General features: G+C 35.0%; 1 protein-coding gene across 1 annotated transcript in view; it reads left to right on the forward strand.

Annotated features, from left to right (window-relative positions):
• The window catches only part of LRP1B (LDL receptor related protein 1B), a 563,267-nt gene that overhangs the window by 485,898 nt on the left and 65,163 nt on the right, over window positions 1–12,206 (forward strand). The window contains exons 61-65 of the mRNA XM_072342527.1: window positions 6,811–6,999; window positions 7,797–7,945; window positions 8,825–8,918; window positions 10,351–10,467; window positions 10,619–10,738. Of these exons, the coding sequence (XP_072198628.1) occupies window positions 6,811–6,999; window positions 7,797–7,945; window positions 8,825–8,918; window positions 10,351–10,467; window positions 10,619–10,738 (669 nt within the window). The remainder of the gene's footprint in view (window positions 1–6,810; window positions 7,000–7,796; window positions 7,946–8,824; window positions 8,919–10,350; window positions 10,468–10,618; window positions 10,739–12,206) is intronic.

The following is a 12,206-nucleotide window of genomic DNA, read 5'->3' on the forward strand; positions in this document are numbered from 1 at the left end:
TTTCCTGGTTCCATGTACTTTTAGTGTGGCTAAAAGTATCCTCTTTTCCAGCCTGAGAAAGCCTGGAAGGTTTGTTCAGCATAAGTCAATGAGTAGACTAGTATTAGAAGTTTAATTTTGGGCTTTCTTGGTGGATGGATAGAATAATAACTTCTGAAATACTTGTATAATGAGCTAATTTTTATTCTTGTGTTCTTCTTCTTACGTAACAGGTAATTAAGAAGCTAGTATCTTTTACCTATAAAGTTTTTTAAAAGATGTTTTATACTGTGATGAGTGCTTCTCATTTTTGACCTGGTATAATTATGGTACAATCTTACACATTAATTCAAATATACGGAATATTTTGTATTCTTTTTGAGGAGTTTTTTTTCTGCAAAGATGAAACTATCACTTGAGCTCCATTCCACAAGCATTACCCAAACTTTGGATCTGCTGTTATCCTGTTAAAACTTATCTATGCGAGGGCTTTTATCTTATATTCACCGCTTCCAGGTTTTCTCTGAGCCAGTGTTGATGAAATGACTCCTTTATTTCCAAACTGGAAATGTGCTGAGATGAAAAACAGGAAAAATATTTTCTACTCTTTGTGCTCAAGAAGAATAAGTTACAAAAAGGGAGAGAAAAATTCCATGACAGCTTTTTGAAATGCTGGATTGCAGAGACTACAGCAATAACTATGAGAGCTGTAAACATTGCGATTGGTCTTGATAGCAGTCAAGGATGGTTTGATGGTGCTAAGCTGATTGCCTAAGCAATACTTGTCCAGACATCCTCTGTCTTCAGGCTAACAGTCTATTTTTCTGACAGAGTAAACAAGGTTCCATACACTTGAAGTTATTCTACATGCTGCTATCCTGCTGTGTAATTGTTATACAATTATCCTCTTATACTTGATGTATCTTTCAAAGGAAAGGAATAAGTAATGGCCTCACCTCACAGGCAGGCATCACATCTTACTCAGTTTTCTCTTTCAGCCTGCGTGTTTCAGAACTTTTCTGTCTCAGTAAACGTCCAATCAATTTCAGGAGATATCTACAAAATTTCAGTCTTTGGTGTCTGTATGACTTTCAGTTGCCCAAATGGATGCAATCAACGTCACCTGCTTTTATATTCACAGTTCTAACCTCTTCCCCAGAAGATGTGTCACAAATACAGCTGGTGACAGTACAGATCAGCATCGCTTCTAGCAATACCATCACCAGTTTTAGACAGCTGAATGCATTTATGAATTCTTGAAGGAGGATGTCTGAGTCCCCGAGTATTACAGTGAAAGTGTTAGAAGTCAAGTCTTTCTGGTCTGTCAGTAGGATGTTAAGCCTGGTAGTTTTATTGTGTCCATTTAGGAATGAAAATTGATTTAAAAAGATTTCATCCTAGATAACTGAGGCACACTCCATAAGTGATGGTGATTTTGTGTCAGACTTGTAAGGATATGGTTGTTATAGATGATATATGAAAGAGTCAGGAAAGAATGAACTTTTGCTTTAAGAGAGAACCTGTGATCTTTACATGATTTGGGGGGGAAATTTTCTCCTTAAGTAAAAATGTTGCTTTCTGTTATCAGATGCTTCTCTAAAAATGTGACTATCAAAGCAAAATCAAGTTGTAGCAATGTTTATAGTGGATTTAACATAGAATTGGATTCTTGGCATCTGAAATGGATCAACAATATCTGTAGACTCTCCAAAGAGTCTGCTTTGAGAGTTCTATAGATCCTAGATCATAATGATCTAATCAGAATCTTTTCCTCCCTTCTCCACATAAATGTTTCACATCTCGGTGGTTCTAAATAAAACTAGCAACAATTCTGGAAGATAAAAGTTAACTATCACAAATTACTTCTCTTAATAAGGGAAACTCAGTGATTTTCTCAGTGACATTATTTTTTTTAAGGGAGTAAAACATAATGATCCCTTCTAGCTTTTTAATACGATAAACTGTAATTGATGTCAATAAGCACTTAAATAAAGAAGATGGGTTTCATGTCTTTTGATGACTGTGTTCTTTGAAGACATGCTGTTCACATGGATTTCATAGTCTTTCTTGTTTTTCTTCTGTCATTCTGAAGGACTTTTTATTGTGAATGTGAACTAATGGATGCTTGAGCTTTTTGTGTCCTCCATTCCATCAAATGCAGAAGAAGGATAAAGGCACTAGTACGATGAGCACAAATACATACCCATAGAGCTGATAAAAGTCTAAATGGATAGTGTGAGCAATACAGTCTGAAGTGCCAGTTATTGTAAGCTAAGTTGCTGGGTGTTGTTTCCTACCATTTTCTATACCTTTTGAGGATACAGCTATCTTCATGTGAGGTTTTATGTTTGTTTTGTTGTCATTCTGGGAATATGTTGTTTTGATCTTAAATTGCTCATTACAAAGTGTGTGAGGAAAATGTCACAGTGACTCCACAAGATCCACAAAATGAATCTTGTGCTGGAATGGGTGAATCTTAACGTGTATTGTAAAGAGATGTTTGCAGTTTGAAGCACTTTGTGCTGGAAGCTTCTTAAGGACAAGCAGGACAATATTAGGCTATCTTTTGATACAGTGTATGTTAAATAAAGGCTGTTTTTGCATGCAACTGCTCTTCACTTGTATTTTGGAAGTTTAGGCTCTTATTTGTGACATTTTTTTTTACAAGATTTTTTTCTTTCTCAGGAAAAGAGAGTATCTGCTGCTTTTCTTTTGTAAAATTTCTCAGCGTTTCAATAGAGAAGTGAGCTTTTGTAATTGTCAAGGGAGTCCTAGTAAGAACTTGGAAGACATACTAACTAGGCCAGAAATCTTACCCTACTCAGTAGCTCTTATTGGCACTAGGGGCAGAAATGACCTTGCTTATCTATTTGAAGTTTAATGCATGATTATGTAAACAGTCTTTAGAGCTTAGTCACAAATGTTATGCACAGTAAATGATTAAGCAAGCATTGAAGCACTAATCTGGCTAAGCACTAAGCTGTTTTACTTCTGTAAGCTTGAAGAAAAAAAAAGAAAAGCATTCAAGAATTTGTCAGCCTTAACAGCTGCTTCTGGTTCCCTTTGCCCAAAGGAGATAGAAGCTTTGTCATTCCCTAGCTATCTGATTGCCTCATTCAGGTTTTCCTATCCTTCCAAGGTCTCAGTGTACAGAGATGCCTACCATTTTCCAGTTTCACTATTAGAAGGCAAGAATTTCAGTGTAATGACACTACAGAAATGGAGTCTGATAGTCTGGCTGAGGTAGTACAGAAACTCCTCTGAGCCAAGATTAGAATTTGACAGCATCTCGTTGATCCATGTTTTATATTCATAAAGCAAAACTTTTACCACTTCATTGCTTCATCATGGAGGGGCATAAAAATTAAGACTTGCTCAACCTTTAAACAAACTGAAAACTTGGAAGTGAATTTTGTGAACTGCAATATAGTTATCAGAGAGAAGCTTTTCTCTAGCATATTATTTTGAAAAGTTGTTCAGAATTGGCTTCTACCTGGGTGTTCACAACTGTTCTGAAGTAATACTTGCAAGTAATGATTAAAAGGCAGTTAGAGATGAGAGCACTATTTTGTTTCTTTTTAGCATCTGTAATTTCAAGAATTGCTAATTGCAGTCCTCGTAGGTAAAAAGAGAATGTTTATGTCTGATTCTAGACTGTGCCATCTGACTTTAATAGCAGGGTGAATCCAGCTGTTCATGGAATTGTCCTCGTGCAAAAGTAATGAAACAGATGAGAGAACTAAGTGTCTTCCAGATTTAAACTGCAGTTTGCATAGATGAAAAATTAGAGAAGTCTAAAAACAAAACTTTTAACCTAATATGACAGATAAACAGTGGTTCCAATATAGTAACTTTTTTTTTTTTTTTTTTTCAGATAGGTCTGTGCATTCCTTTTCTTTACTGGCTTCCGTTTCTCATGAAACTTCTCATCTTCTTTTAGCTGTTTGATCAAACACTTTTTGGGTTGAATAGTGCTTTCCTCATGTAAAAGAGTATATTATTTATGTATAAGATCAAATCTCATTAAGAGAATGGAAGAAGAAAGAGTGTTAGAAAAAGGGAAGATTGCAAGGGGCTTGCCTATCTGTAATGGAGGACAAGGCTATGGTAGGAAGAAGAATTAGGAAAGTGAATTTCCAGTGTCTTAGCTTCAGCTTGAATGGAGTTTTACATAAATGGAACATTACTTAAGTGATGATTTCTTTTGCATTTTGTGGGTTTTGTCCCTGGTAATTATTAAATAAGTTGTTGATCAAGTATTACCTACGGAGGTTGGTAGACCTGCCTCTGATAGGGGGTTGGAGCTTGTTGATCCTTAAGGTTCCATTGAACCAAAGCCATTCTTCTATATGATTCTATGAATATGCCCTCGTAATTCGTTTTACTTCACGGACGAGGAGAGCAGGATCTTGAAAATCAAAATAAGTTGTTAGTGTAAATTTACAAGATTCCATTAGTGTAACAGGATAAAGCATTTTCTACTTGTTTTAATACCTGGTATATGTTTCAGTATATGAAAAATGACTGAGATATACTGTACTGGTGAAAAGCACAAGTAGTAAGTAATGGTCTAGTGAAGTTCCCCTGGACTACTAAGGCGCGGTATCCATTAAAATACAGGGCTGCAGCTGTGGTGTTTTATTTGTTAGGGGTTTCTTGAGATATGGATTGGGTGTTAACTTATTTCAAACCAAGTGAGTGTTTCTTCTACTATGTATTTTTATGATAATCTCATGTGGTAATAATTAATGATTTTTAGAAAGCTTAGAATACTGATGTCTCCACAGGCAAAGAACAAGCATGAAGTACTGTCTTACTGTTGCACCAAGAACATATAGCATAAAAGTTATATCACAGTTTTGTTGGTTTTTGTCAATCACAGTTGATGTGATGGTGGATTGCACCCAGATTTACTCATAATCACATAATAAATATCATAGCACAGCGAAGCAGCTGAAAGACTTAATTTAAGTGAAAGAACTGCCTGAGGAGAGTGGCCACAGAGTAGTCCAGTTCTTCTTACTAGAAAGTGATTGAAAGCAAAAATCAGTTCTTCCACATAGCATGCATACACACAGGTTTTGATGAACTCATCCTTCAGAGTTATAATTTCCTTCATCCAAATGACATTAATGTGTAAATTCTGCACTTCCTTAATTAATTACAGTAATCTGGTAGTAAGCATAGGATATGATAATTAGTATTCCCAATTAATAATTATGCTGAGGCGCTTTAAACATCATTCACTTTTTAATTTAAAACTAGCGACACGTCCTTCTGCCAAAACAGCATTAAGCTTCACTCAGCGTTATAAAGATATATGCAAAGCCTGAAGAAGCTTCAAGGAAAATCTTAAGTGAAAAAATCTTATATTAAACGAAATAACACAAAGAACATTAATGATCAGCATTTGACTTCTTAGTCTCAGTTGCACCTAGATGTGGAGTTACATGTTTATTCCACTGGTTTTGTTGCTGGATATACCATACTGGTATACACCATACCATGAAGCCATGTATTGCTGTATAATCTGCAGATAATTCTACTATCCAAGGGAGTTGCACGATTTACTCAAGAGCAGAGTAGGAATAAAATTAATATGCAAGCAGCTGATGTAATTAGGTGATAAGCGTGTAGATTTTTTTTTCAGTGGACAGGCAAACTCTGCTCCAGCCATTGGGTGTTTTCCAGAGTCTGGGACGTTTTTCTTGGCACGTATATTGATCAGTCCTCTTCAATAGAAAATATCAGACTGAGGAAAATTAATGGGGCTGCCTGAACTTATACTTTTTATTCTTCCTTTCTTGTTTTTGTTTGGCTTGTTACTTTGATGACAAAACTAAGAATAGTAGTACTTCAAGAACTGTTTTTCTTGTTAGCAATGAAAGGAACTTAGCAAGAATTGACATTGAGAATGATTCACTTCTGTTTTATGATTGCCCTTTTCACAACATGTTTCTGCACGTAAGGGAAGCTTTTCTTGAGGGTAGTAAAATAGGAATCTGTGCCAAAGTTGCATATGACATAAATTCCAAAAATTACTCTTTTTTTTTTTTTTTTTTTTTTTCTCTTTGTTTTTGATTGATTGCACTTTGGCTAATTTTTCAGCTTTTTTATGAAGCTCCTTTAAAAAATAAATAAATCCTTTCTATTGGATGGCTAAGGCACATGCGATCATACAAGGAGGGAAAAATAATCTGCGGTCTAAGAAATGAGGTTTCCTTTTGTCCTTTCTTCCTTGCCAAAATGACGTTGACTTATTATTTTGTAATATTGTAATTATATGATAACATATATTAGCACTTTATTTATGTTTTTATTGTATGCTTAGTTCTGCCAGGAATAAGCAGCAAGTCCTCTTACTGTTATGCTTAATGCAGTGCTGTTTCTCTTGTCAGCATGTTTCCCCAAAATGAAATGTTGGTAATTGTCTTAAATATTATCAAATGCAATGCATCTGTGGATATACACATTATGTTTTATAACTTCTCATCTTCTGTAAAGAGTGGGTTAAGTTATACTTGGGTTTTGTCCAACTTTGAAACTTGACAGCTGACTGGTTGAGAATCTGGAGGTGATATTTCTTAACTGAAATTCTTCCATTTCCTTAACATTGATTGGGCTGACTGATTCCAAGCAAACAGGGCTCGCGTATCCCCATTCATCTTTCTCATAACTGGTAATAAAGAACATTTTAATCTTGACACGCTGTTATGACAGTTATTCTCCAGACATTGTGTAGCAGTTGTATCTGTCAACCCGTGCAGTATGGAATATTTTAGTTGGCAGTCTTCCAAGAGTGAACATTAATCTTAGCGTTTCTTCTTACAGTCCCTAATCAAGATATTCCAGGGGTGATTGCGCTAACATTGTTTGAAGACTACATCTACTGGACAGATGGGAAAACCAAATCACTCAACCGTGCCCACAAAACCTCTGGATTAGACAGACTGTCGCTGATTAACTCCTGGCATACCATAACTGATATACAGGTGTATCATTCTTACAGGCAGCCTGATGGTAATTATTCCATATTTTCTGTTCAGCACATTGATGTTTTTCATGTAGAAGCCAGTTGCTGAATTAACCGAAGATGATTTATCACCAGTGATTTATTTTTTTTCTGTATTATTTTGAATTTTAGATGTCTTTGAGTGAACTTTTAAAAAATATAAATCTGTGGTTAATGTTGTAAGTATATCTGTTATTAAATAAAGGCATCATGGCTTGTTCAGTAATGAGATACACTGAGTTTTATAGATACCGATTGGAATTACAGAACTGTAAAGCTGTGTTAGAGTCCAAGTTTCCAGTTAGAAAGATCAGAACTGTGTGTCATGAAGACGTTTGGCATTACTATTGCAGAAGTGGGAACAGTGTTAGTAATACAGAAGAGTTCTGTTGTTTAGAAGCCTGAGACTGAGATAATGTCTGAGAGTGTAGGCATTAAGGTTGCATCCGATCTAATGTCCACCTGTTGGAATTCTCGGTGAATGCAGTCTGGCACTTGACACCAATTAGCTGATTTTTTTTATTATTTTTATTTTTTATTATTTTATTTTTGTCTCATTATTACCTATCTTTTTTAATGTTCTTTTTTCTTCCTCTAAGTTTTTTCATTATTGAATGTACGTCCTTTGTAATGTTTGCTGTACACAGAAGAAAAGAATAGCTTAAAGGCAAAAAGGAAGGGATTTTGTTATAAGACTTTCCATTGTAAAACTATTGTGTGTAATGCAGTTATCTCATATGAAGCAGATACTCAGAAGTAAACAGAAATAATACACTCTGATATTTTTTTCCTATTCTGTCCACAGTGTCTAAACATCTGTGCACAGTAAACAATGGTGGTTGCAGTCATTTGTGCCTTTTAGCCCCTGGTAAGATGCATACGTGTGCCTGTCCCACTAACTTTTACCTTGCTGCAGATAACAAGACATGCTTATCAAACTGCACTGCCAGTCAGGTAAGTGCATATGTACATTCATTTTACCATACTTTAACCTGCTTTTTAAATAAGTGCTGGTGTCCATGAAATATTGAAGCTCTTGTCAAAGGGGCTGAACAGTAGATAACTGTTGAATGTATTGACAGTGTTTCATCTTCTTGATTATCTGTTGAAAATAAAATTGCAGTTACCTTCTTTTTCTCCTAGAGTGTAGAGCTTGTTCTCTTCTAAATGTGAATGTTTCTTCCAGTCATTAGTATGGATAAAGCTAATAAACTTATCAAAACCACTTTGAAAAAGCATTTATATAAAATACATGATAGAATTTCAGAATGATTTGAAAATACACATTAATGAGCAATCATTGCACAATTAGAAAAAATGGAGCTCAGTCCACTAGATAGATAAGTAACAGTTACAGTAAAAACAATCCATTAGCTGTGATGAAAATGGTAGGATGTGCAATTACTTAATTATTGCATCAATTAAAACATTGAACTGTGTGACGTGGATTTCCTGTGTCTTGAGACACATATTTTGTAGAGCAGATAAACGGCTGTACAAGGTTTAAATGGTTGTTCTGAGGAAGACCTTAAAGGATCAAGGCATGGAATGCATGAAAATTCAGTGAATAGTTCTTTATTAGTGGAGTTACAAGTGAGTGTACCAAAGTCTTTAGAAATATAGTGACTTCTGTTGGCTGAATCACAGTGCACTGCGTGTCCAGAAAAGATAATTAAATAAAGAAGTGTTATAAAAGCAAAATACATAGATAACTAGTGGAATAATGATACAATCACTTAATTTCTTGTAGTTTGTTTTTTCTGGGGTGGTGGGGGGCGGGGGGGAGGAAAAGTATTATTGATACCTTTCTTCCTTCTTTCTCTCTTTTTACAGTTCCGTTGCAAAACTGACAAATGTATTCCATTCTGGTGGAAATGTGACACTGTTGATGACTGTGGAGATGGCTCTGATGAGCCTGAGGAGTGCCGTAAGTGTATTCTAAATCTGGAACCCAGTCTTGTCAGTAAAGCCTGAAACAAATGTGCTGCTTTGTAGAAGTTAGAAGAATCTTTTGTTTGCAGTATGTGTTTGATTTCCTCGGTCCCTGTCAGATTTACAGAGGGCAGTGTCTTGTCTGTCATCCTGTAAATATTTACATTAACTAATGTTTACTAAACTTTTAAGATATCTGGAAAAAAGATAAAATTAGAAGTTTTTTCATGTTTTAAACCTTTTCTTCACCCCTTATCAAGTTTTGTTGAAGATTTTATATTTTAGAGCGTTCTGCCTTGTCTTTTAAGAAATAGTTCTGCCATATTTGATCTTCTTTTGTGTGTGTGTGCGATAGAATCGTAGTATTATAATCTCAGTGGCTTTTATTTTATTACAGTTATATAAGTTTAGCTGCACGTTATCATTGATTGCAATTTCCAGAATAACAAAAGTAATGTTCTCCATGAGATTCCTTCTAATAATCTTTTCATTATTTTCCGTATAAGTCTTTCATGTATATATTTTCATTTTGTACTTCTATGAATATTTCCAAAGGAGAATTTGGAGAGCTAAATCCCACCTCTCCAGTATGAACAATTTTATATAGTGATCATTTGTCACGCACCCTACCTAACCTTGACACACAATCATGAAAGTGGTGCAGATATAGCATATTCCTCTTTAGCCTCCCGTAGTCCGAATAGCAGTTTCCCATAGTTTTTCTCCAGTGAATTGTAGACAACTGGAAGTCAGTTATGATGATGTTTTCAGCATCCCAAAGGATGACTTCTGGGAGTCAAGTAGCAAGTTTACTTAGTTGGAAAAATACCTGTCTAGTATATTGAGTTCTCAAAGAGCAATGTTGATGCTGTTTTCCTTCTCAGTCATTAACTGCTTTAATGCTATTATATTAATGTATGTAATTCAAAATATTGTTGTATCATTACCTCAAGCTTAAATACACAGAAATCTCTGCTATGCCTTTTACAGTCTTCCAGATAAGTAAATATTTATGGAAAATTTAGCTATAGAAGTGCATAATTATTCACTCACACAAACAGCAGTGGCTATGAGAACAAGCAATGGTGGACATGTCAAGAGCAAGACAGTGAATTTATTAAATGCATATTTAAACTGAAATGTTTTTCTATCTTAAACTGCAAGCTTATGTGCAGCTAACAGCAAACATCTACCAGCAGAGGATTGTACATTTAGTAAAATGTAGCTTCAGTTATGTGAATTTAAAATCTCTGACTTTGAAATTAATTTTGAAGAGCCATGCATGCATCTTCCTTACTATTACCAGCTTAGATTCAGGCAATGCTATTCAATACAGATGTTCAGAAATACTTCTGTTTGATCCGTAGAGGAGGAGCTATGCTACTGAAGCTTTGGCATTATTAATAAGCAGTTTTCTTTTCTTCCAGCTGAATTCAGATGTCAGCCAGGACGTTTTCAATGTGGAACTGGACTTTGTGCCCTTCCAGCCTTCATTTGTGATGGAGAGAATGATTGTGGGGATAATTCTGATGAACTGAACTGTGGTAGGTGTTTGTTTGTATTACAGATGTGCTGAGCTGTTGTAAATGCTGTGATTTGCATTCTGCCAAGAAAATGATTTTGTATTTCACTTAGATTTTAATCTTCAACTTCTCATCTTTTTAAGTCAATATTTTTTATTCTTTAAACTTCCAGACACACACGTGTGTCTGACAGGTCAGTTCAAGTGCACAAAGAATCAGAAATGTATTCCCATAAACCTGAGATGCAACGGACAGGATGATTGTGGCGATGAAGAAGATGAAAGAGATTGTCGTAAGTAATGTTTAGAGAATTTTGTTCTGATATATGTAGCTGATTTTAAACAACAAGATGAAATAAAATATGTAAAATAATGTAAATGTTCTCCCTGTGAAATAATTGGAGGAGCATGCAAAACAGCTAATTCACTGGGTTGTTTGATATACGATGTTTTATATAAAAGAGAACAAAGTAAAATGTCATTTATTAACTTCATTTTTTAAAGTTATTACAAAAACATGCGTAAACAAATTAATTTCAGGCATTTAATTTCATCTTTGGCTGAAATATCAATTTTACTCTTAACCACCTCACAAATGACTGCTCTTCTTGAGGCTTTCATCTTCCATGCCTTGCAGCAACATATTTCAAGAGGAAAAAAAAACCCTCTTTTCTACTTCTTTTATTAAAAATGATGTGGACCTATAGCTTCTTCTCTATATTCTTTCATTGATGTAGTTCTCTACTTTTTCAATTCCCATTTCTGCTGGGACTTCATTAATTTACCTAAGCTGCTTGATTGCCATTTACACAGATACTATACATCTTGTGGTAAATCCAATTATGTTCCATATTTCACAAAGGTGATTAAGGAAAATATTTTCAGTTAAACGTGAAATATGTTAAATAGTTTGTATTTTAGATCATTCTGGAGTTAAGATGCAGGTGCTGTGTCTTGAGATATTCTTCATTCTGTTCATTATTCAGATTTACAGCTGTTCTATAGTTCTATTTTCTGAATTAGCTGTCTCAAACATTGCATTTATACAAAGGACAACTTCCCAGAGAGAAGGGTTGCGAAGGGTACAAAGACTTTGTTAATTATGTTTGATGTCCATCTTCCGAATAGCTCAGCAGAGCTCAAGCCTCTGACAGATAGCATTATGTGCTTATTTATGTGTTACATTTCTTCAAAAATCAGATCATTAGGGCCAGGTAAACACCTGCAGAAGATAGGGGAGATTGCTTTTTTCAGTATAAAAAGGACACATAAAATATTGAAGGTCTCTTTACAACTAGAATTTGTAGCAGACAGAAATAAAATGAAATCAGAGCAACAGAGCCTACAGCACAGCACTGTTCAGGGAATGTGGGAGGTATAGGAGCATAAAGCAAGCTCTTGAGTGTTCTGAATCTCAGCTATCAACCCAACTGCCAAGGCACAGCATAGGATGGGGGATGGAAGGGTTCATTACACACATTTTTCATTTCTGTCTTAACTAACACTTTACTAATCCATTCTTAGGGGTTGGAACTTGATGATCCTTGTGGTCTCTTCAAACCCAAGCCATCTTATGATTATATAGGCATTATGAACTTCTCTCTTAAGAGAGTTAAATATTCTAGCTTATATTCTAATAAAATCAATTTTTGTCGGATTTCAAATTATGTATGAAATAATTTTGCCTTCTTTTTGACGTTATGAACAATATAAGCCAAATGTTTTCTTGTAGAAATTAAATGATGACTTAAGTGATGACTT

Source organism: Excalfactoria chinensis, chromosome 7 (genome assembly GCF_039878825.1).
Source record: "Excalfactoria chinensis isolate bCotChi1 chromosome 7, bCotChi1.hap2, whole genome shotgun sequence".
Lineage (NCBI taxonomy): Eukaryota > Metazoa > Chordata > Aves > Galliformes > Phasianidae > Excalfactoria > Excalfactoria chinensis.